The sequence below is a fragment of the Microdochium trichocladiopsis genome (genome assembly GCF_020744255.1).
Source record: "Microdochium trichocladiopsis strain MPI-CAGE-CH-0230 chromosome Unknown B0I36scaffold_8, whole genome shotgun sequence".
NCBI lineage: Eukaryota > Fungi > Ascomycota > Sordariomycetes > Xylariales > Microdochiaceae > Microdochium > Microdochium trichocladiopsis.
Genome location: NW_025763551.1, coordinates 2,850,499 through 2,875,870, shown reverse-complemented (window position 1 = coordinate 2,875,870; position 25,372 = coordinate 2,850,499). Strand labels below are relative to the sequence as shown.

General features: G+C 55.4%; 8 protein-coding genes across 8 annotated transcripts; 3 read left to right on the top strand and 5 right to left on the bottom strand.

Annotated features, from left to right (window-relative positions):
• Nucleotides 1–1,331: 1,331 nt before the first annotated feature.
• Nucleotides 1,332–5,023, bottom strand: B0I36DRAFT_219141 (ankyrin repeat-containing domain protein; the record flags this gene model as incomplete). The annotated part of the gene is made up of 3 exons (XM_046149010.1): nucleotides 1,332–3,180; nucleotides 3,245–4,082; nucleotides 4,183–5,023. Coding segments are annotated over 3 exons (3,528 nt in total), but the record flags the coding sequence as incomplete, so codon positions are not given.
• Nucleotides 5,024–5,862: 839 nt separating this feature from the next.
• Nucleotides 5,863–7,743, bottom strand: B0I36DRAFT_330940 (uncharacterized protein). Its single transcript, XM_046154907.1, has 5 exons — nucleotides 7,588–7,743; nucleotides 7,409–7,549; nucleotides 7,238–7,376; nucleotides 6,785–7,126; nucleotides 5,863–6,717 (listed from the first exon to the last, which is right to left on the bottom strand). Exons 1-5 carry the CDS (start codon nucleotides 7,671–7,673, stop codon nucleotides 6,187–6,189), a joined length of 1,239 nt encoding a protein of 412 aa, XP_046009797.1. The 5' UTR covers nucleotides 7,674–7,743; the 3' UTR covers nucleotides 5,863–6,186.
• An 836-nt stretch (nucleotides 7,744–8,579) lies between these two features.
• Nucleotides 8,580–9,649, top strand: B0I36DRAFT_376294 (chaperonin 10-like protein; the record flags this gene model as incomplete). The annotated part of the gene is made up of 2 exons (XM_046160440.1): nucleotides 8,580–8,720; nucleotides 8,789–9,649. The coding sequence occupies 2 exons, from the start codon at nucleotides 8,580–8,582 to the stop codon at nucleotides 9,647–9,649; spliced, it is 1,002 nt and encodes a 333-aa protein (XP_046009796.1).
• A 1,808-nt stretch (nucleotides 9,650–11,457) lies between these two features.
• Nucleotides 11,458–12,096, bottom strand: B0I36DRAFT_352416 (uncharacterized protein; the record flags this gene model as incomplete). Its single annotated transcript, XM_046157107.1, has 2 exons — nucleotides 11,458–11,680; nucleotides 11,816–12,096. 2 exons carry the CDS (start codon nucleotides 12,094–12,096, stop codon nucleotides 11,458–11,460), a joined length of 504 nt encoding a protein of 167 aa, XP_046009795.1.
• Nucleotides 12,097–14,553: 2,457 nt separating this feature from the next.
• B0I36DRAFT_352415 (uncharacterized protein) lies at nucleotides 14,554–15,687 on the top strand (the record flags this gene model as incomplete). The annotated part of the gene is made up of 4 exons (XM_046157106.1): nucleotides 14,554–14,866; nucleotides 14,958–15,025; nucleotides 15,110–15,252; nucleotides 15,375–15,687. The coding sequence occupies 4 exons, from the start codon at nucleotides 14,554–14,556 to the stop codon at nucleotides 15,685–15,687; spliced, it is 837 nt and encodes a 278-aa protein (XP_046009794.1).
• A 2,712-nt stretch (nucleotides 15,688–18,399) lies between these two features.
• Nucleotides 18,400–19,617, bottom strand: B0I36DRAFT_366121 (histone-fold-containing protein; the record flags this gene model as incomplete). The annotated part of the gene is made up of 4 exons (XM_046159241.1): nucleotides 18,400–18,842; nucleotides 18,916–19,034; nucleotides 19,117–19,250; nucleotides 19,366–19,617. 4 exons carry the CDS (start codon nucleotides 19,615–19,617, stop codon nucleotides 18,400–18,402), a joined length of 948 nt encoding a protein of 315 aa, XP_046009793.1.
• Nucleotides 19,618–21,058: 1,441 nt separating this feature from the next.
• Nucleotides 21,059–22,330, top strand: B0I36DRAFT_330934 (uncharacterized protein). Its single transcript, XM_046154906.1, has one exon. It carries the CDS (start codon nucleotides 22,033–22,035, stop codon nucleotides 22,309–22,311), a length of 279 nt encoding a protein of 92 aa, XP_046009792.1. The 5' UTR covers nucleotides 21,059–22,032; the 3' UTR covers nucleotides 22,312–22,330.
• Nucleotides 22,331–22,856: 526 nt separating this feature from the next.
• On the bottom strand, nucleotides 22,857–23,870 carry B0I36DRAFT_160183 (uncharacterized protein). Its single transcript, XM_046148647.1, has one exon. It carries the CDS (start codon nucleotides 23,771–23,773, stop codon nucleotides 23,015–23,017), a length of 759 nt encoding a protein of 252 aa, XP_046009791.1. The 5' UTR covers nucleotides 23,774–23,870; the 3' UTR covers nucleotides 22,857–23,014.
• Nucleotides 23,871–25,372: the final 1,502 nt, after the last annotated feature.

Genomic DNA, 25,372 nt, shown 5'->3' with positions numbered 1-25,372 from the left:
AGCCATATTACCCTTCGGGGAGCTGCCCGGAACCGCAGAATAGCAAGTCTTTCCGCAATTCCCAAATACATATCCTATATCCAAATTGACTCGACGCCAAAACCTCACAGCGCGAGCTTAGATACCGCACGCAGATATAACGACGACCTCGCCCGTAGTATACCACATCTTCATCAACCAAGCTGACCCCCGACTTCCCATCTTCCGCTACTATAACTTTCCGGGCTTCTTCAGGCCCTCGGCGGCTTCTCTGAAGAAGCAGGGACTCTGTCGCCTATAGACTTAGCGACTCGCCACGCGTAGACGCAGCTGAGGTATGCGACCACTTCTTTCTCGTACGGCCTGAGCTAGCCGTCGCACTATAGTTCTGCAACATGGCGAGACATGCGACCGTTTTCATTACCGTATGTCCCATGAATTGGCAAGAATTATATTAGAGATAATAAGTTTGTCGTTGGTTGAAAATGTGCCAGTGGTGGAATGGCATGTTGACGTATGCACCGTGAATGAGAGCACGAAGGAAAAGAGCGGAGGTCTAGAAAGGTTGGAGCTAAATGTATTTGTCCAAAGATGTCGCCCGAAAATGCTCAGCCAGGAGGTTGCATAGTTTATTGCCAAGCCAATCGCGGTGACATCGGTTTTCTCTGCGGCCGTATTGCACGCGCAGTGGCCTGAAATAGTATACTTCCGTCGAAGCTGCTCTCAGAATGCACAAATGGCAGGAGGAAGAGACGAAAGAGAAGGGAAGGGAGTCCTCCTTGAACAGCGTTGTAGGTCGCTGCCCCTCCAAGATTCCACTTAGTATTCAGCATAGGATCAGCTTCTCGTCAAGTATGCTGGCGCCCTGAGACATACAAGAAAGGCTTCAAGAAATTTCTCCCGTGCAGAGCTTTAAGATTTAGGTCACGTTTTTGCCCCAAGGCCGCCAGACAGAACCGGTCGTGTGAAAAGGCATTGGCGGGCTGTGCCTCACTTATAGGCATATCAAGTTACCTGGTCTGGTATGCTGCTGTAGCCACAAAACTCTGTCGTCGGGGACAAGAATTCCGGAAACGACTCATGTGCCGAGTGAGGTGCGAACGACAGGGATATCCTCCGGCATTATAGCGCCATCCGCGAGAAGCAGTTTCTCCGAGGCAGTGTCTTGTGCGGCCATCGCCTGCCACAGAGCATCTTTCCCGTCAAGGTCAACCGCCGTGGCACTTGCACCTTTGCCCAAGTGCACCTTTGCCCAAGAGCAAATCAATTATCTCAGGATGGCCACCTTCGCATGCAAGCATGAGGGCCGTCCGCCCTTGACCATCAGAGGCGTCGATTGCTGCCCCGTAGCGGACCAGTAACTCCACGAGGGCAACATGGCCGTGTGTGGTGGCAAGGTGGAGAGCGGTCCGCCCGCCATTCCTGATACTTATATCTGCGCCCGCCTCAAGGAGTAACCGTGTAACCGCTGGGTATCCCCACCCCCAGGAAACTTCAAGGAGAGCAGTGGTCTCCTCGCTGATCATGTCGACGTCGGCGCCTGCGTCAAGGAGCAGCCGCACAACTACTTCGTGTCCCTGCGAGGAAGCTGCGAGAAGAGCAGTGCTCCCCCAGGCACTGACCACGTTGACTCCGGCCCCTTTCCCGAGGAGTAATCGCACAATCGTGTCGTGGCCGTTTAACGACGCTGCCCAGAAAGCATTATGGCGGTGCTCCTGGGTGCTGTTCTCCATCAATAGTAACATTATATCAAGCTGCCCACCAGACGCAGCTGCATAGACAGCATTTTCTGTCGGGGTCCTCACTCGGTCCACGTCGGCGCCATTATCCAGAAGCAGCCGCACTGTCGCGGCGTGACCGCTGATGGAAGCTGCCAAGAGCGGGCTGGTGCTAGAGTTCTCCTCTCGGACGTTCACATCCGCCCCGTAGTCGATCAAGAGCTGCACTACCTTGTCCCGCCCATAATAACAAGCTGCCTTGAGAGCACTGCCGTACGGTCCGTTTCGCTCATTTATATCGGCGCCGTGGTCCAAGAGAAGCCGCACCACGGCATAGTGTCCTAGGCTGCACGCATACTGAAAGGCACTTGGCTGGCCTGGTCCGTTTACATGAGCTCCATTTTCGAGTAGTAGTCGGACTATAGTGTCATGGCCCTCGTAAGAAGCTGCATGGAGGGCATTGTCAAACCGTCCGTCACCATCGGCATTAATATCGGCATCGCGCTGAAGCAGAAGCCGCACAATGTTTTCATGCCCCCCACAGGAAGCCGCTTGAAGAGAAGTGCCATAATATCCGCCGAGCGCGTTGACATGTGCTCCACTGTCGAGTAGCAGGCGCACTGTGTCTTCGTGGCCCTCAAACGAAGCTGCTTGGAGAGCATTACCGTAAACTCCGCCTTGAGCGTTCACTTCGAACCCCTTGCCCAGAAGTTTCTGGACGGTATGAACAAACCCTTTGTGAGCTGCGTAATACAGAGCAGACACTGAGACTTGCCAAACGTCTGGATCAATCCAGCTTTTGTCAGGACGGAACAACCCGCATCCCAAAGGGAAGGCCAGCTTGTCACACAAATACTCTTCCACTACCGGACAGGTTGCCTTGTCTGCCCTTTCGACTATTGCCGCATTGGTCGCCCAGTGCTGCGCTGCATATTGGGCCAGAGGAAACTTTTCCCGAACCTCTTTTGGATCAGGGGTACGAGGCAACTCCATCAGGTATGAAAGACAGACTTCTACGATGGCCGCCCTGGCGACAACTGCGGCAAAGTCTGCAGCAATATACTGGTCGAGTCGGTCTGATTGGAAGTACTCCTGCACGGAGAAGTGCGCCAGTTGTATCTCAATGACTTCTGCCCCGCTTGTCTCGTCTTTCTGCTTCACCAGAACTACGAGACTGGAGCAATATCGGACTACTTCCTGAGGATGCGGCATCCGATCGCCGGGGCTGAATCGTGGTCGGCGCGATGGGTCCACCTCGACCACATCAACAGCCTCCTCCAACCTAAGAGGACGATCCGAGTAGACAAGGAACTGTAGAAGCCGTTTCGCATATGCCATGTTCTCCGGTCGGAGTTGGATATCTTGCAGTATTCTCGCATAAGTCTCGTCGAGAGATCGGGGAAGATTTGCCAGTGCACTGTGCACAGATCGAGGATTGAGGCAATTCTTCAATGTGTCAAACTGGCAAGCCACCCAGCGGAACCTGTTAAGTCAGCATTCCTTGAACACGACGACCATTTTTTTGAGCCGCGGACACGCTGACTTACATTCCGTTGGCTTTCTCGACCAATGCTGCCTCAATCTGCTCTTGGATGTCGCGCCGAGTCTGCCATCGGGGCAGGCTCCTCGTTTGCGCCTTTATATAAGAGGCAATGTCGTCTGAGACAAGATTAGTCCGCAGCGAGATGATATCACTAGATCTTGCCCAGCTCTCGACGGCTTCTTGAATGTCCTGCTCGGGCCGACTCGTCACTACGACATGCGTGTTCAAGCTGGCATCGAGAAGACCTTGGATCCAGGCAAGAAGCCCACCTGCAAAGCTGTCATCACGCTTAGGACACTCATCCAGCGCGTCAAGCACCAGCCAGGTCTCGCCAGCCTGCTCTAGTGTTTTCCGGAATGCCCCGAGCAGCGACATGTTGTCTGGTTGATCACACCCACGGCCACAGGATGAGTAAAGAGCGTTCACGTCCGCCCGCCGATCTGACCCTCTGCTATAGAGCTGGCACAGAAGTGAACGGACTGCTGCCTCCACTGACTGTTTCGCAGAGTCATTGAAATCAAAGTAGAAGTAGAGCACGTTCCGACCGGTGCCACTGTGCTGCTGCAAATTGGCCACAATAGACGAGCTTAGTATGGTTTTGCCGCAGCCCGGAATGCCATTCAGCCAGAGGAAGGAGTTGCGCTCCTGCTTCCACCTCGTATATGACTCGTGCTCGAGAAACCATTGGCCTGTTCCTTGCTGGTGCTGGTCTCGCGCTTTGTTCAGATTGGTGGACGGGTCTGGCGGGTTCAACCAGTGTCGGATCTTCTCAAGTTGATCGCTGGAGCGCAGATTTTGGGTGGTAGACTGAGTGTGCCTCGCTATGGCATGCGTGGCTTCGACTGTTTTCTGGAGTTTATTGACTGAGACGCTGTCCGAATCAGCATGATGATGATATATGATGGACCTGGGCGGATGATGACTGAAGTCATCACGACTGACCGTTATCTACAATGTCCTTCATCCGTACAGAGTCCTCCACCTCGTCGGCCGGTACCTTCAAAAGGACGGCCTTGCAGTACGCTGCTGCAGCGCCTGCCGCATAGCCGCGCCACCCGTCCTGCTTGTGCGTGTCGGCGTAATCGCTGATGCCGCGTACCACCAGACACGGCAGCTCGTCCACGATCCCGGCCGCCTCCATCTCGAAACATATGGCGCTTTCATATCCCCGACGAAGCCGCGCACGGTCTTCGGGGTTCTTGACCACACCACCTCCCGACAAGATGAGGCCCCGGTGCGTGATGGGCTGATCTGGCGACGAGCGGGGTGGGCGCTGTACAATCTTCTTGTCGGCAGAAGCCAGGCAGGCACTGCAGCCGGAGCCCCTGCGCACATGGGAGAATGTGTCGTCGAACAGGACATCCTCACTATCCCGCGGCCGCCGGAACATTTCCTTCTGCTTGCCAAGGTGCCGCAGTATCCTCCTCATGGGGAACTTGTCGCGCAGCTCATCGCCTTCGAGGGCGCGGATCGCGCTCGCCAGGATCCGAGGCGGTTTGTTCAACGCGCCGATCCGTCGGAAGGCGTCGCCCTGCTCGTACTTTCCCAGGTCGTACTGGATCACGCCCGGGTGGTCTTCGCGGGGCACGCCAATCGCAACGTCGCCGAGGCGGATGTCGATCTTGCCGCCTGGTATCCCCGCGCCGATCCCCACCATCAAGGCGAGGCGGACATTGACGAAATGCTGGGCCACGTGCGCAGCGCAGTGCGCCGCGTTGACCGGGCCGATCTCGACCGGCTCCGCGATGACGAGCTTGTGCTCGCCAATCCTGCCATATGTGTATACATAGCTCTGCCTGCCGCTGACTCTGCAGGCCAACTCCTCGTCCAGCGTGTACCTGACAGCCGTGGACTCCTCTACGAGAGCGCAAAAGACGGCTACCGTAACGTCGGCTGGGGAGATTGACCGCAGCTCTTCCTCTTCAGAGTCTTCGGAACTCATCTCGCGGACCGTGGTTACCGGGTAGATTCATAGCAGAATAGTGATCTTCCTCCTGAGAAAAGGGGCAACTCAGCGGTAGCCGGAGAGGGGCCATGATCTTTATTATGGGAGGGGCAACTGGACGAAAAGCGGAGTGGGCATGCTGCAGCTGATGATATGCAGGTCAGAGACTCGGGGTACCAGGGTCTTGATTCGGAAGTATGGGCAGCCTTGCAGCCTATATTGACAAGGGAGATCCAAGTCGCGGATAGAAAGCCCCGGAGCTAGGGCTGGCACAGTCAGCCGTATAGCGCCCTCGAGTGGAGCGCTTGCGGCAGAATGATCAGAACAAGGCAGAATCTCACTCGATAACGAGTTGCGGGTGAGGATTTTGCAACCCACAAGCGAGCCTTATCATCCTCGACACCTGATACTGGGAATCTCTTGGCAGCCAAGGGCTGCCTTTGTGCTGCTGATGTTGCATGGAACTGGCGCCGGACAATGCTTGTGACATGGACGGGCACTGCTGGACGGCGCGGCTGGGATGTAAGAAGTAGGCGATAGACTATATGCCCGTTGTAGAAATATGGCTTGAAGCCGAGAGGTTGAGAGTTTGGATGAGACCTTGCAGGGTGGGGGCACATACACTTTCATGGCCGCACGAGTTGCGAGCCACGCACGGTCAATTGAGAGAACTTTGCAGGACGTCCTGCAGAGTGATCGGCTCTTGCATACCATTGTAGTCTATCACTTCTGCATAAAGGCCGTGGAAAGTGGTTGAGCAGGGTCGAGGACACATTTGGGAGCTACCCCCTACAGGCTGGCAAATATCATGATCCGAGCTTTTCGCAACTCCTTAGGTCTCCACATCAAATGCCGCATGAACATGTTCTTGGACATCCAGGGGCTCGTGAATAGCGAATGCAAGCAATTCTTGTTTGTGCTTCGGCGATATCTTGGCCAGACGCCTAGTAGTCTGCCACGCCTTTTTGCCCATGGACGCAGGGGTAGAGCCATGCGCTCTTTCAAGACGCCGTCAGCAATAACACCGGGTCAGTCTCTACCGGCCGCCCGCTAGTGCGCTCCCAATAAGACAAAGTACCCATGACATCCCCTTGAGGATCAGCCATTACCCAGGCTCGGAAATACGGACTGACCTCGACCCCTTGAGGCGCCACAAGTTGCCGAAATATGACGGGGCCAGCTGCCCCATGATAAAAGCAGTCTGGCGTTGATCCCTGGTGGTCAATTTTGTCGACATCGTGGCCGCTGCATGAACGGTGTTGGTCGGCTACTTCATACTTGTGGCAGACCTGTCCCAGCAGTGCCAGGATGCGCCTGTCGCGCAGGTGCGCAAGGTCTGGCGACGGGCAGATTTTCATTGTTGCTGGGAGCGTCGACCACACGGGCGGCTGTGCGCGGAAGGCGGTGACGAGTTCGTCGAGGTTGTTGGCGACGCGCTGGCTGCGGCGTGTGACCAGGGCCATGCCGGTCTCGTTGTATATGCCCGTGTACTTGAGCCGTTGGTATTCGAGGTAGCTCCATTGTTGCCTAGGCTGGGTGTGCAGGGCTACAAGTTAGCTCGTAGGTTGAATGTGTGGCGCATGGCTGTGAACAACATACATAATCTGTTAATGGGCGGTCACATTTATACCACATCGAGTCGCATATATTTTTGCAGCAGCTCCCCCAGAGGTCTCGTATATCGCGGATCCATGGGTAGATTTCGGACTGCGTGTCCCATGATCGCCGCTTGCGCATATCTTTCAGAACCAGAATCAGATCGTCCATGTTGTCGTGGATCAGGAGCTCTTCCTCGATGAAGCTCCTTGCGAAGTTCTCATCTTCCGGCCCGCCAGTGAGAGTGATGTTAGCGGTGTTGTTCTCACTATCAATGTACCGATTTGGCGCGATGAGCTCGAATAAAAGCTGAGCCTTGACTTCTCGGACGGTGTGGATCATGGGCTAGAAGGAACTGACTGTCAGTGTGAGACAACTCCCTTGTGCTAGTGCGCCACGCAATCACCATGGCTATTGCGAAAGGCTCATGGGAGCATGCCCAGTGATTCGACTCACCCTGAGGGGAAAATACAGCCTCTCACAATCCCACTCGTCCGTCAACGGGGACCAGTTTGGATGCCGTAGTTTCTTGCGGCAGGTGTCGTAATCAGCAACGTCCTGGTCAGCCCTGTCGATCCAGCCGGGCAGGTAGTGGCTGAGCGACCACATGTACATCCGCGGGGGTACCGGGGCGACCCCTGGGCCCGCTGTCTCAATACTTTCGCGTGGGCAAATCCATGTTTCTGCTGGAGCAGTTGTGTGAGGAGGATGAGGCCGAGGCCGATCGTGATGAGAGTCTTGAGAGAGCGCCCATGACCGCGGCAGAGGCTCATCGTCGCGGTGATGGATTGGGGGGGGGGGCGGACACTGTTTGCAGGCCAAGCTGGACGGATGTTGACTGATGTTTATCTCGTACCGAGACCACGTCGGCCACGCCACGTTGTGCGTCCATTTGGACGACAGAGTGTCCTCAGCATTGAAGCTGTGGTCCCCAGCCAGTAGTAAGGGGGATGATCGTGTCCAAGTATAGAGATGTCCGAACGTAGTTAGCCGTGCTCGTGTAGCACGCTTGGCGCTGGCAGTATGGCAGGGCCCAGGCAGCAGCCCTGGAGGGCGCTGACTAAGGCAACCGTCGCGCGAGTCATGGCTCGCCTGACGTAATCGCCATCCGCTGGCTCCAGCATACGCATGCTGCAACTTGCACGCCATCATCGCATGGCATTTCACAGCGCATCGCACAAATCAGCCTTATGCTCGCCCCTATTCCCACGTGGGTTTTCCCGTTCCTCGCCAGGCTCACATACCATAGACGGCGGAATCAAACAAGCTCCATGCATCCCACACCGGAAAGCCCTCCCTGCACGCGCAGATCCGCGGTCCGGCCCGGAGGTTGTTAGTCGGGTCTCCCGATATCATGTGGTCCGTGACAGCTTCTATGGGCCAGCCGCGCGCCGGCTTGGAGATGGGCATCTTCATGGGCTTCTGGCTGCATGATCTGGTGCACAGCGGCTCTGCCGGATCGTCACTGGTTTCTGGGTGATGCAGGGCGCGCGTGTGTCCAACGTCATGGTGGTGTGGCCGCAGTCGGGCAGATTGGCTCGTGATAGCACAGTCTGTGCTTGCTAGGCGAAGCAGAAGGTGTGCCTCTTGGAAAATGCGGACGACGGCATATAAAGTCTCAACGCACCTCCAAAATGCTGGACCTGGTCGATGTGAGTAAAACACCACAGACCGGAATACAACGACAAAAAAACACCAGCGTACTTGTATCACTCGGAGCCCTGGTCTGAACTCTTCCGTGTCCGCATCCACGACAGTAATCCCCTTCCGTAGCACTACGCAGTGTAGCACTATCAATATGGTCACCTTCACGGCATACAAGGGCCATAAGTCTGGCAAGATCCAGAAATCCACCATCACCAAGCCCGACAAGCTCGAGGGCGACCAGGTCCTTGTCAAGATCACAGCCTCCGGTGTCTGCTACACTGACATCCACTTCGTGAGCAGATCTCCTCCTCTTCCGCTCCAGACATTGCAATCCAAATTGCTCACAACCCACTCAAACAGAAAACCTCAGACATGGTTCTGGGCCACGAAGGCATAGGCGTCGTGGAGAAAGTCGGACCGACCTGCAAGGTCCTCAAGCCCGGCCAGCGCGTCGGCTGGGGCTACACGCACGACTCGTGCGGCCATTGTCAGCCTTGCCTTCGAGGCGACGAGATCTACTGCCCGCAGCGCGCCATGTACGCCGAGGCGGATCTCGACCAGGGCAGCTTTGCATCCCACGCCATCTGGCGCAAGGCCTTCCTCTTCGAGATCCCCGACGCCCTGAGCGACGAGCAGGCCGCGCCCTTGCAGTGCGGCGGCGCGACCGTCTTCAACGCCCTGCGGGCATACAACACCCAGGCGACCGAGACCGTCGGCGTCATGGGCGTCGGCGGGCTAGGGCACCTGGCCATCAAGTTCGCCTCCAAGATGGGCTGCCGCGTGGTCGTCCTGTCGGGCACCGAGTCCAAGAGGGCCGAGGCCATGCAGCTCGGCGCGAGCGAGTTCGTCGCGACAAAGGGCAAGAAGCAGCTCAAGGTCTTGCAGCCCCTGGACAGGCTGCTGGTGACGACTTCGGCGCAGCCCAACTGGGAGCAGATCATGCCCATCATGGCGCCGTGCGCCTCCATCCACCCGCTGTCCATCGCCGACGGCAACTTTGAGGTCCCCTACATGCCCCTCCTGACCAAGGGCATGACGATCCAGGGCTCTGTCGTCGCGCCGCGCCACGTCCACAAGGACATGCTCGAGTTTGCCGCGCTGCATGATGTGAAACCCGTCACCCAGACGTTCCCCCTGACGGAGAAGGGTGTCGCGGAGGCGATGGACAAGCTGGAGAAGGGCGAGCTCCACTTTAGGGCGGTGCTGATTGCTCAGAAGTAGATTCCATAGGGAGTAGGAATGATGGAGAAGAAGCGCAGAGCAAGTAGTGTGACACAGCTGGTGCTATGGTACCAAGGGTAGCCCTACAAAGTGGACGGAAGGACTTCAAAGCATGAGCTTGGTGACACGCTGAAGCAGGCAATGGAGCAGGCAATGGGAGCGATGGGTTTATACCTATGATGATGCTGGGGCATCTATGTACGCTTCCTGCTTTCTATCGGACTGTCCATAAGCCATACATTTACCTCACGTTCCCCCGATTCGACTTCGTCGCCCGCCAAGACGTTTTGCATGTGCGCGCCTAACTCTGGCAATCTTGCTGCTGATGAAAGCACCCCCAAATAATTGTTTGCCAGCAGCGTCACATGCACGTGACTTTAGGTATTATACTACCATAAAACCGTCGGCACATTAGAGAAGGAAAAAAGATAAAGACAAACAGACAAACATTACAAACAGAGCCTTCCCATTGCGGGTGGCCACTCGATTTATTGGAGCAGCACGACGCACACACCTTTGGACAAGTCCGACCGGGGGCCCTGCACCACACGGAAACTGAGAAGAGATAAGTGACATAGGTTCATTGACGGTCTTTTTCCATGCACCACGCCGTGTAGATGCGTCTTGAAGTCAGTGGCTGCCGAGGGGTGACAGTTTCGTGCCATTGCCAGCCAGGGATAGCTTTGGTCCAAGCGCATAGGCTTGTCGCTACTACTCACTGCAGATGATGTCGGTGTCCGTTGGTGGTGAATTTGTCAAGGCGAGTCCCATCTTTGTATCGTGCATAGGTGCCCTGGGTCTACACCGTTGACCATACCGTCTATAGGTTGGAATAATTAGACGTAGAGCACCATACTGGAGGCCCACAGTAGTGACTGGCGGTCACAGTGACCGAAGCTGCATGTCCCTGCCAGACGAACAGATACTCCGAAACAAGCTTCGGGGGAGATTCTGTCAGGCCGAAAAGCGCCACAATGCCGAGAGACCTGCGCCGCGGTTGTTGAAACTAGGCTCCTGGCAGCCAGTGCGTGAAGTGAGGGATTCTATTGTGGAATGTGTGGGTAACAGACGTTTGGGTTCGTTGAGCCGTCTTTTATAGTTGTCTCATCTGCAAGACCATGGCGAGACCTGTCAAAAAGGGACAAAGCATATTCCTCTTGTTTGGTATTACGCAGCATCCTTGGTGAGGACTACATGTTCTGTGGAATGGCGTTTGGATTGTATCTGCCGATCAAGAATGCGTGCAGAATCGTGTTGTGGTCCCCACGGTGTCGTGGTGTCTTTCCTCGGTGAGCTCGCCGACAGTCGTTTGGTGTCGGTCTCCTCAGCCGCGCCGTCTTCGCGCTGTTCTTGGTCCTCCTACTTGTGATAATTGCCATTCCGTTCTGGCCTACAAACGCTTTGTTCTTTCGATACAGTGCTTGCCTTTATACACGCTTTTGCTATGCACCACAGCGGGGCTTGTGAAGTTGTGGAAAGTTGAGACGTCCCAAGATCACAACGATCATGGCTCGATGGCGTGGGCTTGCTATGGTATACAGTCTGGGCGGGCATGGTGCTGTCTCGTGCTCGACTACGCCCAGAAGTCATGTGAGCGTTTGCGGAGGACTTCGTAGAGCCACTGTGTTTGATGAGAGCATGCACTAGATTGCGGACGTCTGGGCTGGACACCGAACATGCGGGGAGTCGAGCGGGATATCTTATATTGACTTGGTGATTTAAAATCGCGTGTACGACTCGCTGGCAGAAGCGCCGTCCTTGGATGAAAGACGTCGTCTCGAGGTGACAAAGGCTTCGATCGACAGCGTTCAGTTGAGGGTTCTGGTTGTCGTAGCTTTGCGCGAGCTGGAGCAGGCTGCCATCATGAGGTAGGGGTGCCATACTGTCAGGAATGGGTTGATATTTGAGCGGAAATAATGGTGTATGCGTGTGATGAAGTTGACGTGAGTGTGCCCAGCCGTCTGCACGGCGCCCATTTGAGCTGCAGCGGTCCTTGAGGCAGACTCGCTCCGGGCCACGCTCGAGCCAACACTTTGCTCACAAGTCTACATCTGCAAACACAACGTCTGAACAACCACACCGCTATTGGGCCGACGGCCGTGGGTTCTGGACCCTGTGACCCTTTATCCGCAGATCATAGATCCGATAGACTGATTCTCGACTCACCTCCGCAAGCAAGCACTCGAAGAGTCCTGTCCGCACCCGCAGAGCCACGCAGCCGTTTCCACCATGCCGTGCAACCGCGAAGCACCATCAATCTTGCGATCGAACACTCCGAGCTTCAGCGACGTAGCCCAGGGACATTTGAGGTCGAAACCTCCGAGCACCAGCAAGTCCAGGGACACTTGGGATGGTCTTTGTCGAGTTCCCCAGAAGCTAAGGCCACAACACACCAAGAGAGGGCATGTTTCGCCCGAGCGAGCGAGGGAGCTGGCAATCTGTATCATACTTTAGCCGCTCCCGAAGCTGATCGCGCCGATCTGAGGCAGTACCAAGCACATGGCCACTGGAATACGCTTTCATTGCTACATAATCAGGAGCGCGCTCGGGCCGCTAGGCAGTTGATTGAGCTGTACCAATTGACAACAAATAAGACCCTTCGGTCATCACTTGAACGAAAGCAAATCGAATGAGGCGGTATGATTATTCATACCGACCGGCTGGTCCTGTCGAAGGTATCCAACACGAAGAGATAGGGAGGAAAATGCTGTTGTTGCAGCGAGCGACACTGTGTAAACCACAAAGCCCATTGAGTCAGTCAGCCTCGACGCATCATGGGGCTCTGATAGTCGAGAAATAGTCGAGAATGGAATGCTTTTGACCTGGATCGCATTGGAATCTGACTACCTGCCACTTCCGGATAGCTATAGTTGTGGTCAGGCGATGTTTCATGTACGAGAACACAAGATCAAGTTTACGGCAATGTGAACTAAGTCATTGACATTCTTGGAATGCACCTTCATATCTTAGCAAGGGCTGTGTAGACATGCAGTAGCTGAATCGAGGCATTTTGAAATAGCGAGACACGCAAGCTTGACCACGCACGACGAGCCCGTAACTTCGAACCATGTTGAAATCCACGGACATCCTGAGGTAAGTCCCTTACGCCCGGAAAGTGGCCGGCAAGTGCCATCTGGCTGCCAGTGACGATCGTCGCGTGCCGCTGCCAGCCACTGACGCCTTCTTGCCGTAGCAACGCCGCCACGAGCTCGCTTAGGGGACACCACAAGTTGACATGGACGCGTCCATTTGGCATTCGGTCCGCGTCAACACGAGGGCCACTCAAAGGGAGGACGCGTGTGAAGGGTCATGTTGGTATCGTGAGACTGTATTGTGCCAATCATTCGACAGAGGCGGACCTTCGACTCATTGATCCGCATATCGGACCGCTTTGCGTGCTACTCTTACCGACGAGGGAATCTCAATACTTGGTCGTAGCAGCAGGATTCATCACATACTGATGGTCTGTTTCTTGTCCTTCTCGCACTGCATAGACTCCATAGATTGTCGTCCGGAGCACGTGTCCGCCGCTTTCCAGCTGAAGTGCCCAGTCATCATGGGTGCCACTTGTCCTCAGCAAAGGCAGTTGCGGAGGCTAGACAAAAGCAAAGGACAGAATCCTGGGCACACTATTCTACGTGATCCAGTACATCTTCAAGAATGCGTTCGGGCTTTGCAAGTGATACATCAACAGTCGACCGAGTCTCATGTCAGGCATATAGCTGGGCAAGAGTTCTCGCACCTCCTCCAGACGGGACAGGCTAGCCTCTGGCGGTCATAGACAGTCGGCCCTGGTCCACTGCAAAGCATTCTTGAATCAGTCCAGCACACTGTTCTGCTTGGAACGAGGTTGCCACGGTGAGCGAGGTCTGGAGGGCCCACACCACTACGCTCTGCCCAACCCGGCGAGCGCTGAGCACTCACTCGCCGTGTGATTGTGTTAAATTCTGCCCGGATCACCGAACAACCAGACTTCTTATTCGCCCTGGGCCCTGCCAGCCTCTTCTGCTCTCCCTTCTGCTGTACAATCACTCCGCAGCACCTGGTACGTATAAAGCAGTACCCACATCGGGTCCAGCCACCCCTCCCTCCTCATCACATCACAACAACAGACACGTTCATACAGTCTTTGTTTCTGGATCCTTTCCACACGAGAAGCTTCACAGAAATCCCTTCAAGCATCTCAAGCGATCGGTATCGTTACACCGTTCTTGTTCTCGCACTCGCAAGTCAGCACGACCTCATCACCATCATCTGCCCGCATCCGCGTAACCACGCCCAAGGATTGTTTACACCATTGTGACAAGCCACGGACTTCATTGACAAGTATCAAAGCGAACTCAACGTCGCTTTCCATCCTTGTCGACCACAAGATCGTCGCCACTGCCCCCGAACGGCTCGTGTAACCAGGCACAGATTCACATCTATCAAGCAGTGAGTTGCCTTATTCTCTCGTGTTAAGCAATGTTCTTTCCTTCCCAAGAAGCCTGGCATCGTTCTCAATCTCCTTAGACGGGCGGGTTTGTTGGTATTGGCTGTATTTCCTCATCTGGTTGTGACTATGTGTCACTCCACATGCAACAACACAGCCATCCACCCCATTCACGAGATCATTTTTCACGTCCGCTTGTCTACTCTGGCAATGCTGTAGCCTATATTTCTGCATTCCCAGCGCTTTTGGGATCATTTTCTGCTGCCTCACATTTCCCTCACTCGACCTTTGGTGGTGTGAAGAATTCTCAAACGATTACCCCTCCTTTGTAACACGGTGCACCTCACATCGTGAGATTCTCCCACACGATCAGCTCTGGTGCTGAGAACACTTGGATCAAACGTGACCACACCCGCAGAGTGCGACACGTCCTAACTTTTGTACTCAGCAGACTCAACAGACTGCATTCAACATGCCTATCCCTACTTCTGGCGTTCCCAAGCCGGCCGAGACTCCTGCTCTCGAAGACCCTTTTGTGGACACTGAGCCCGCCAATCCTGGCCGCCCCGAAGTCCGCATGAACGGCAACAGCCTTTTGATGCTGGTGATCACTCCCAACACTCGTATCACGGTCCCTGGCACCAATGGCGAGACCGCTTCGACTATCCGCATGCAGGAGTATTGCCAGAATGCCTCTCGTGGCCTTGGAAGCTTTTCGCTTCCCCGAGGCTCTATCATCAATGTCCTTGATGAGACTACGGGTTCGTATGCGAACATCCGACCCAGTGAGTTTAACCTAGCTCTCTACCCATCGAGAGACCTTTAACCACTCCCCTAGTTGCTGCTATAGAATGTACTGATACTAACCACGTATAGCAGCTGTGGCTCAGCGTCTTCTCACTACCCACGCTGTTCCCGGTGCCAACGGTCCTGGCGCAATCGAGGTAAGTCCGGCTGCGTTTCATTATCCTCCCTGGCTCGACAAATCCCTGGTATGTTGTCTATGCTCACACTTCGTCACCGCCCAGATCTCTGCGGTGGACATGGCCGCCATCAAGGCTGCCAGTGTCGATGCTCCCGCGAATCCGCTGTACTTCGAGGACTTCGTTGCCTTGAACGGCCAGTTCTTCGCCGGCTACACTCTGCCATCTGACAAGGTTGTCAACACTGCGTAAGTGATTGTCATTGAGAACAATTGAGCCTGCTTCCCAATTTCCCTTCCGTCAGATGGTTTTGTCACAAGTCCGACATCGTCCCCTAAGCTGCATACTGATCATGAAATCTTCCCTCCAGCAACCTCCAGAGCATCGTCATTGACGGAACAGCCGTGGTGTTCCACATCGTCGTGGCTTTCACCTACTTTCCGCACATCCTGGATGCATCCTTCGCATCCCAGCTGGCTGGAGAGTATGATGCCACCACTGTGGCTATCCTTCTTCTCGGCTTCTACCACAACGACCACAAGCACTCCCTTGCTGCTGATGTAGTTGACAAGGCCCAGCTTCGCAAGTTGTACAAGTTCTGGCTCGAGCTGAACCCTCAGCTTGAGATGACTCTTGTTGATGCCGTCTGGGATTCTTTCGACGAGGTCGTCTTCTCGGCTTGAGTGCAAACAAGAAGTATGCCCCCATCGTCTTCATTGGAAATGCATAACAACCATGCTAGACACCGAGGCTTCACCCTTGGACTGCTAGGATATAGCCTTGACTCTCGGTGCAATCCTGCTGTTCGCATGACGTTTGGAGTATCACACAGCATACATCTTGGGGTCGTCCTTGGGCGTGTTTTCTGAGATTCTGTACTACTATTGTTGTATCATCACCGCTGCCATCCCGTCCCTGGTCTACCGCATAGCATCGACGACGACCAGGTCATTTGATTTCGGACTAGGAAGCATGGCATTTTTGTAGGTTGAGGCTTGACTGTCAAACGAATCTTGATCTGTCGATCGAGATCTCACTCACAGACTTCAGCATATTCATGTACACACACTCCTGTTGGAACATCTTGACAGAAATTTTCTATTTGGGGCCCTTTTGAGACAATGTGTCTCAACAGCTTACAGTCAGAACACTGCCCGTTTCCCCATCTTCGATGGAAAACCTGAGCGGCAGCAGCTTCTGACTGACAAGACAAATGGGCACTGACAAAAAAAAGGGGGTTTTGCATGGTAGATTAGTTGTGTTGTTTCCTTCTTTTCTCGGAGGGGGGCCCTTGGCTTCTATCATGATATGGCGCAAATGGGTTTCATCCTATCGGCGTGATCACGAGTCTCACGAGAGCCTTTGGACAAGGACCACTAGAGAGCATTAGACAGAACCGCAAATCTAACTACCTTCAAACCACATAGGATGTGTATTTTTCACTCAGTCCACGCGTGAATGCGTCTTGCCACATAGCGCGCCGTCCACGCATGTCTTTCGCGCTTTCATTCGTAGCCGATCAAAAGGTCTGGAAAGACTGCTCAGATGACCTGGGTTGGCGTTCGGGACCTCACTGTCGACATGCGCCGCTGTTCATCGCAGACTTTTGCGAACATCTGCCACCCCAACAGCAACATCAAGGAAAACCGCCAACACCACCCGCGAGGCGACACAGCGGACCACAAGAGAATGGAGCGTGCCGTACCTCCCCGCCATGCATGAGCGGCATGTTCTAAAAGTACCGGTTCCTACGCCAGGCGAGCATGTGCGGGCCATACCAGTCGAGTCAAGCGATGAGCAAACACGTCCGCAGAAGCACTCTTCAGCCGTCCCAGCAAGGCCAGTCTCGCCCGCGTCGTCAGTAACCTATATATCCATGGAAGACATGAATGGCACATGCAAAGATGGCTCAGACCCGCAGCACCACCAACCAACCCACCGACCTATACATCTCGCACCCCACGACAATCAAAGACATTGCAGTTCCGTAGCCCAGCGGCCTGTCACCACTGGCCCGACGCGCACAAGTCCATCAGGCATGCCCGACTGGTGAGAATCAGACGATCCAGGTTGATTCCCACGAGCCGTTGGGTAACACAGCTCAATTAACATCAGGAGGCCCAACGAGGGTTCACAGTCCGAGTCTAAGCCAAATGGACAGAAAAGAGCAGCAAAACCGACCATACGAGGCGCGCAAGGATCTTCTTAGCCCGGCGGCAGCCAGTCGATGATTTGATATACAACAGTATGAATAGATAGGGCAAACCCGCGTGCGAGGGGAACTCAGGTAAGGAGCGCGGCTTTGCTTAATCTCCGGACGACGTGGAGGGTATTTATCCTGGATGAGATGTCCATCGACAAAGCATGAGGCCGGGTTCCCCTGCAGGCAGGAGGAGGCAAGCAACTGCAGTGAGGAAGCGGTTTTGATGGGCACGCCCCGACATGACATGCAGCGGAAGACTGCCGAACGGGCCCCCCCGGCCACAGAAGCGCAAGAAATGCTCCGTTGAGCCGTGCCGGAGATCAAGCAGCTGGATCAAGCACCTCTATACCATACCTCCAGGTCCCCAAAACGGTCGGTGTCTTTCGCATGAACTGAGAGATAACTGCTTGGGCATCGCCACATATTGTGAGCTTGTCTACAGCAAGTTCATCGCAGGGTCACTACCGGCTATAGCGGTGGAGCAGCAACAGCCGACCACACTCATAATATTGACCCTTCGCAGGACATGGTCTCCAGCGGCTTCTGGGCATGACATCGTGAGGCGCTGCAGTGACGAGAGAGGTCCTTGCAGCGGGAGCCATGCCATTATATCCCACCAGCGGATAGCTGGGCTTGGTTGCCAAGGTCCGAGACCTCTGCTATAACTTGACTGTTTCGAGGCCATGAAATTACACACGCCTCGAAATATTGACTAAGACGCAATCACCAAGGCCCTATCTATCCGCCCGAACCGCTTGCTCAGGGCAGACCTCATGCTCGGGCAAAATGGATATACACCAAAGTCCATTGTGCAAACGCCTCGGGACCTTCGAGTCCTCCAGTGACCACCGTGGGACGAGTGCGGCCTATCATCCGTACCTTCAAGCAAGTCAAGGACGCACAGGTAGCGGACAGGCGCAGCCATGGCGTTTGTCCTTGGCCCAGGGTGGTCATGACTAGAAACAAGTCTAGCTATTCGTCAGTCAACTGCTCGGTGTCTCAACGGACCAGCTCACCGACGTGCATGGCCCTGAATATCGGCATGGAGGCATGGCAACGTTGTGTGGAGAGCTTTTGACTAGCAAACTCTGTGGTGTCCTGGAATGTGCCTGCATGATGAGTCTATGTGCTAGTCCGAGCCGCGTCTTTCCGCATGTTCGCGTTTGTGGTGTTCCTTCATTGGTACTGGGGATTATTCGCTCTCTGCGCCGTCATCCAACGCCTCGTCCTGCTCGTCCTCTGGCTCCCTCTCTTCTAGAGCATCGTGCATTTCTTGCTCGTCATCATCGTCATCATCCTCGTCTTCCTCCGCGGCATCCTCCTCCTCCTCCTCCTCCTCCTCCTCGTCATCCTCGTCATCGTCCTCTCCCTTGTCGGGCTCCGACTCTGCGTCTGTGGCGTCGTGGAACTCCTCAGTGGCATCCTGATCGACGTCCATCTGCGAGTCGTCGGGACCATTGGGCTTGTGCTTCTTGGATCGGGGTACGCCAGAGGTATCTGCATCAGCCGCGGCAGACACGGTCGAAGCATCCGGGTCCTGCGAGTCCCCGGTACCCGTGCCAGAAGTGCCGGCCTTCTTGGCTGCCAGTTTTTGCCGGTACGTGTTGCGCTTGCTGGTCTGCGTCTCATTGAATTCTGGCCAAACCGCCACATTAATTATCCCGCCTTCCGATCGCGTGACTGAAGATGAGAATAACAAAAAACTTACTTGCGTATTCTGCCTCTAACCGCTCCCGGAAAAAGCCAAACTCGGTGTCCTCCAGCGCGGCAAACACGTCCGCAGGCATGATCGTCTTCTTCCCATTGCCAATGGTATGGTCGTTGGCACTTGATATCATACAGTCAGCACCTTTGTTTCTTTCTCTCTTTCGACGATGCCAGAGATGATCCGGGGGACGGGGCCACGTACGCGTCGGCAAGGTAGTTGATGAAAATGGTTGCACTTTTGCTCATCGCGAGGATCGCATTGGCTTGTATTTGCGTGTTGGAAGGGAGCACGCCTTTCGATAACCGCGTAATGATGGATTTCGGGAGGGCGAGATCCTGCTTGTGTGGTTAGCCATTCATCCCCTTGGACGTCGCCGGACCCCTCGCCGTCCGGCTCGCAACACTGCGCAATTGCAGGCGCGCGCGCGCGCACACACACACACACACACACCTCGACTGTCACCGCACCGCTTTCTCTTGAGGCGCTCTTCTCCTTGTCTGCGGGCGCATCGGTGCGACTCTCGGTATTCGATTCCGATGCGGCAGGCTGCTGGGCCTGCTTCTTGTGGCTCGTGGTCGTCGCTTTCGAATTCGCGGCAACAAAACTGCCGTTGGGTGTCGCCGGCGCTGGTTCGTCAATCAGGGCAAACGTCGCCGTTGACACATCACTGCGCCGCGCGGCGTCACTCTTCCGGGGAGGCATGGTGGATGACGGGCGAAAATGCTAATCTGAGGCGGGAATGTGCGTTCGGACGGGCCACGGGTCCTCAGTTGCTGTCTTGTGCCGCGGGGTATGGGATCGGTTCTTTGTGCGCGCAGCCGTGGGTGTTGGTGCTACCGGGACATGATCCGCAAGGTGTCTGCCGCAGAAGCGAGGTGTCTTGTTGAGCAGTGCTGTCTCTTGCTCGAAAACCGCGGGTTTGGAGTCGACGGCGAAGCTGCGCTGGCCGAATTGCGATGCATCGACGTTGGACAGCCCCACAGTCGCGTCCACGGGCGCTTTGACGCGTAAATTGGTTCCTGCGAATTGGTGAGGTTCGCTTACCTAAGCGAGCTACTCTGCTCAGTGTCGATAAGTTGAAGGAGATTTTTCCGAGGCTGGCTCAAAAAAAGCATTGTCCATTACCTGTTACACTGATGGTGTGCAGCCAGCCATCGTGCTTCAAAGTCCTGCCCAGAATCAATAGGCACCGCTCATGTCGGCTCGACTATTGTGTTGGTGCTTTAGAGCTAATGACAAGATGCGGCCAGTCCATGGTCATCGAGCTTGACAGCTTTCCGCACGATTTCCACAGCAGACTTCAGGGATTAGCTGCATGCCAATCGATGGAAATTGTCAAATCATGATTGAAGCCGCTGAGACTGCTCAAGTTATTCTAGCAGCTTGTATATCCTTCGCATGCCACAATTGTGTTGGAGGTGATGGGGACGGACGTTTCTTTGATGCCGACCCACCGGGCATGCACGCACGCATCGTCGCTATGACTGCCGGGTGCACCAAACCTCGCGAGCAAGACATAAGCCGCCCCTTGCCAGACAAGCAGGGCACGTGGCGTTTGAGATGGACGGCAAATTTCATTGCAGGATCTGCATAATGACCTCCTCCATCTGCACATCCATCTAAGGGGTTGGTCCGTGGCCATGAGTCGGTGTTGCAGATGGAGTTGTACATATTTATTCAGGGTCGCAGCGTGCCTGGATATTCAATCAAGATCTGACAAGAGGCATATTATGAACGGCGGCAGTCATAGCACAGATCATATGGCCCAGACAGGACGAGAAGGGGGATGCGACACTGCAGGTAATCTGCCAGATGGCAGGTTGCAATGCACTGTCCGTCCGTAAACAATCCTGTCCCACGCCTGATCGGCCGGTGCTCCATCCCGCAATGACGAGACGAGAGCCACTTATCATCGGCCCAGGCAGGGTGGGCCAGCAACCCGAAACACGCCAGCGCTCAACGGCAAAGAGTGGGGCACAGGCCCGCCCCATCCATGTGTCGTCCTGTCTCTCCTTTCCTCCACAAACACGCTCCGCTTCCAGGATTCCTTGCCGCACGCCTGCCTGCCTTCAGCTCTTTATCAATGTCTCGAATATGTACAATCGCCCCCTTTCCCCCCAGTGCCATCTCGCACGAGCTCAACCAGTCGACATCAGAAGGAATGCAGGCCGCCGGTCCCTAACTTCTCTCTGACCGCCCGCGCGCCCCCTGTTGATCAAAAAACATCCCGGGCACATCCACCGCAGAGCTCAGGGAGAACCTGTGGAAGTCTCCCCATACCTAGTCGTCATCGTCCAAAATTACCTCTCTGCACCCCTGTGCCTGGTTTTCTCATTTTTTGTTTCGCGCGCGCGATCCCACGCTGGCTGTCTGCTGCTCAAAAAGGTGTGTGTCGGTCCACTCACCTTCCTCCCTGGCCCTGGCTCGACTTCCACTTCTGTCCACTCCACACGAACCGGTCTTCCGAGGAACTTTTCTTCTTCACCTTGCCCAGGTGTACCTTCCCAGACAGGGTACGGCAATCGAGAGTCAGCCCACCCTCATTTCGTCGTCCTCCTCTTCCTCATCGACACACACTCTCTCGGGCTGCCTCTCTACCATAGGTAGACACAGACCCCAAATCGCCTTGAGCCCCGACCCTCTCTCCACACCCTTCCTTACAATGAATGGAATGACTCGGGGGCCCGCCCACACTCGCGGCACTTACAGTAGTAGTACATGCCCCCTTGGGATGCCGTTCCTTGGCTGACTTTGGACCTCCGGACGGAAAGAACCTTGGTCCGTCGTCCCTGCCCAGAATTGTGCTCCAACGTACTCCGTAATGTGTTGTGTTGTGTTGTATAATCTATTTGCGAGTTCAAGCTCCGTCCGAGAGAGTGGCCCAGAACCCCCCACAAAGATTCCTCCCCCAAATACCAGCCGACTCCCCCCGATCCCGGCTCCTGGCTCTTTGTAAGCACACCAAGAGGAGAGACACACAGTAGATCCGGGAAACTACGCCGAGAGTCCTGTCCAGACCAAGCAATATGTCATCAATGAACAAGAAACTTCCGCGCTTCGGAGAGAAGTTTATCGCGGGAGGGGGGCTCCCCCTCAAGCTCCGGAGATTCCTGTTTTATGTGTGCCAAGAGGCACTTGCAAACTCTCTCAATGGGTAGCTTCCTAAGGGGAGGTACAAGCCTCGTGTGTGATCATCGCGTGCAGGGCGGCAAGCCACCGTCGCACGAAGATATAGCGCCGAGCATCCCAATCACATGCAATGGCGCATTCCCGCAGCAGGCAATTGTAGAGAGAACGTTAGTGGCGAGGGCATCTGGGGTGAGGCGGGATCAGGTTTCAGAAGGAGGCAATATGACTCTTGTTGCACGGCGGACAGCCTGGGAGAAAGGATCATAGGACAATATCATTTGGGGAGGTGCTCGAGCAACTATCATTGTGTTTAGTCGTATTGTAGTGGTACTTTTCATAACTATATGTACTGCTCTGTCTTTGTCCTGCCCCCCACTGAAGCGTTTCATTGCAGGGAATGATCATTAAACGTTTCCCCACAAACTCTGTATCATGACGGTGTCATCTCTAGTCCGTCCCGCCGTCCTAAGAGGTCATGGCCACAGCGGAAACCATTCCATGGTGTGTGGCTGCCATGGCCGTTTGGGGTAAGGAAAAGAGTGTGAGAAGAGACGTCGTGATTGTGACAAGCTCCTAACATCTTCGATAATAAGGGGGGACTGGGAATGGGAAAGATGAAGGAAAAGGAGAGAAGTTCCTTCGGGGGTATATCCATCAATTGTGAGAAAACAGAAAAGAGCAAAGCCGGACGTGGTCCATGGCTTCTGCGCAAATGGCCTAGCTGGCGAGACCTGGAGCGGAAAGAGAATAGACGCCGTGATCCCTATGTGTGCAAGTGCTATGCTTGAAAGATGAATGAGATGGTGCAATGTCGACTTGCTAAATAACGCAGGCAGTCTGCCCGAAAAAAAGATGAAAGTGGTTGTAAAAGAGGAAGCAAGTGCTCTTGAAGCTATTCTTGCAGTATGAAAATCGAAGAGATGAGAAGAGCTTTCTGCTGCCCTAACTGTGTCGGCAAAGGGGGAGCTATTTAGCCAATGGCGCGCCCAATGTCTTCCTTCCGACCTCTTGAAGGCGGAGGGGGCGGAGATAGTGCAGAGAAGTGAGCACACTCGCTTGACGACAGGACGGGTGGCACTGAGGACGTCGAGTATATTCTGGAGTGTCCCTTGCGTGAGCCATCACTAGACTGGCGGGGCAGATCCAGACTCTTTCCGTGGTCTGGGGAGTTCTTGAGGCTGTTGGTCCTAGAGCCCCGGCCACGTTGGTCCAGTGAGGCTCTGCTACTGGTTTGTCGTTTGGAGAGCTTGGAGGGCTGGCGTTTAAGGGTATCGACGAAAGGCTCGTCGCCGGGGACTGTCTCGTCCGTAAGACCAGACCGCGCATTCGGCGCACGAGCAAGCACAGCCGTGCCAGGAAATTGTGGGAGGTCAATGCTGATCTTCTTGTTGAGCAGCGGCACAGGCGAGGTCAAATCAAAGGACGGGCGTGCGCTCGTGGTGTACTGGATGACACTGGGTGATTTGAAAGAAGTTGTCGACGGCGTTGGTGTGTGATGCGGCGGCATGCTTGGCCGCAGGGCCTCTTTTTCACTATGCGGGCCGATTTTCCATGTTGCTATCTCGTCGTCACCGATTGGAGTGATGCCGCGGTTGAACAGTGTCCCACGCCTTCTTCTCCTGATGCAGAGGAAAGCGGTCAGGCCAGCGACAATGACGACAGTTCCCGGAATCACCGTGCTGAGGATGATGATCAGGTTCTGATCCATTGAAATTTGTACGCCCGACATGTTGGCTGATTCTAGATCCAATCAAGGACCTTCTAGTCGCGGGTGTGAGGTTAATGGCACCAAGTGGCCATGAAATATCCCAAGAATGATCTCGGAATCTCGCCGGTTTGAGGTTGGCCGGTGTGACCTGCACGGCTAGACTGCAACGTGTACCGCGATGGGGGCGCTAGTTGTCGTAGTCGTCGTTGTCGTCGTCACAGACAAAGACGTAGGTAGACCGGGGACGGTCCAGCCGCGATCGAGTGCTTGACGGGGTAGGTGGATGGCGGTTGGAGTAAAGGTCTATGGGACATTATCTGCTGAACGAGAACAGGAAGGGTCCCGGACCTAGGCGTCTGATGGTCAGAGATGACCTTGAAGGGCCGTCGAGGAGGTGACCAGAGGTGACTAGACGAACCGGGAACAGGATGGGCGGCACCCATGGCTAACATATAAGAGCGGGCAGGACCATTGCTCCCGGCAGCTGGGAGCTCGGAGCGGGCCCTTTCTTTGGCTGCTGACGGCACGCGGCCATGATGGATCGAGCGAAGCCAAGACGACGACAGGGGCCAGGATGCAGAGGGGCAGGCCCCTGCCAGCTTGTGGCAGCCTTGACAACGTGCAGGGCGACACTTGGCCGTGCGTGGTCGCATTCTCGCATGGGCCCAGGCGGGACGACCCACCCCCCTCGTGGGCTGCTGAAGGGTTCCTGGCGGTGCCTGGCGCTGGCCGCATGCTCCTGTGACTCGAGGAGACAGGGTCGTGCCAGAAAGTTCCGGGTCGGCAGCACTGGTGCAGAGACAAGACTTGGAAACCTGGCATTGAGTGGAGCCACGTCTGGGCGACCGATCGCGATGCTGACGATGCACGCACTATGCACGTACTTTTAGTGTATGTGAGGAGCTACGGCGAAACAAACGAGCCACAGGCGAGGCGACCGTTGGATGGCGGAGGCAGGCCGCACGACGGCGTCGTTTCGAGATGTGGCAGTGGGTGCACGCAGCGACTTATGGTCCAGGGACGCAAGCGCTGCTACTGGCTGGCGGCCGGCGAATGGGAAGGAGCAGCTGAGGACTCCTCGCCAAACAGCCACCTCCTGCAATTCCTGCAACTGTAGCAGCACCCAGGCTCGGCTGTCAGCCATGAGCAGACAGCTGCCATTTGGGCATCGACACATCACAGAAAGTCCTACATAAGGTACTAGGTAGGGTTTGAGGATGCGGCCCTGGCTGCGTGGCGTGGCTGACGGATGGCTGTGACAGGCACAGGACAGCTCTATTCGCAAGCAGGCACGCCACGTTGTGTTCACACTGCCTGCAGCCGCGATCGCCCGGTTCGTGCGCTGCGCTGCGCTGCGCTGTTCTGCCCAGGCACTGGACGGGGTACCTTACCCTCTGCCCGTCTCGTCCCAGCTCCGACATTGGCCAAATCTGCACATCTGCACATCTGCTGCGGCCTCTGACGCCCACAGCTGCGGCCCTGCCAGCGCCGCCTCGGGCCCAATCGCACCACACCCTCGGCCATGGTCTTGCCCGCCCAAAGGGTGAGGTCCTCCGTCCAAGCCTGCGAGCTGCAACCCTCCTGGGCCCGAGTCGCCCCTCGAGACCGGTTCTGCGGCTC

Bases quoted from the DNA above. Each gene is read 5' to 3' on its own strand.
- B0I36DRAFT_160183 (XM_046148647.1), bottom strand. From the start codon at position 23,773: ATGTCGGGCGTACAAATTTCAATGGATCAGAACCTGATCATCATCCTC.
- B0I36DRAFT_330934 (XM_046154906.1), top strand. From the start codon at position 22,033: ATGTGTGCCAAGAGGCACTTGCAAACTCTCTCAATGGGTAGCTTCCTA.
- B0I36DRAFT_330940 (XM_046154907.1), bottom strand. From the start codon at position 7,673: ATGGACGCACAACGTGGCGTGGCCGACGTGGTCTCGGTACGAGATAAA. The intron at 7,377-7,408 runs GTACCCCCGCGG...GTGGTCGCTCAG, and splicing joins CGGGCCCAGGGGTCGCCCCG to CCACTACCTGCCCGGCTGGA. The intron at 6,718-6,784 runs GTATGTTGTTCA...CTGCACACCCAG, and splicing joins ACCGCCCATTAACAGATTAT to CCTAGGCAACAATGGAGCTA.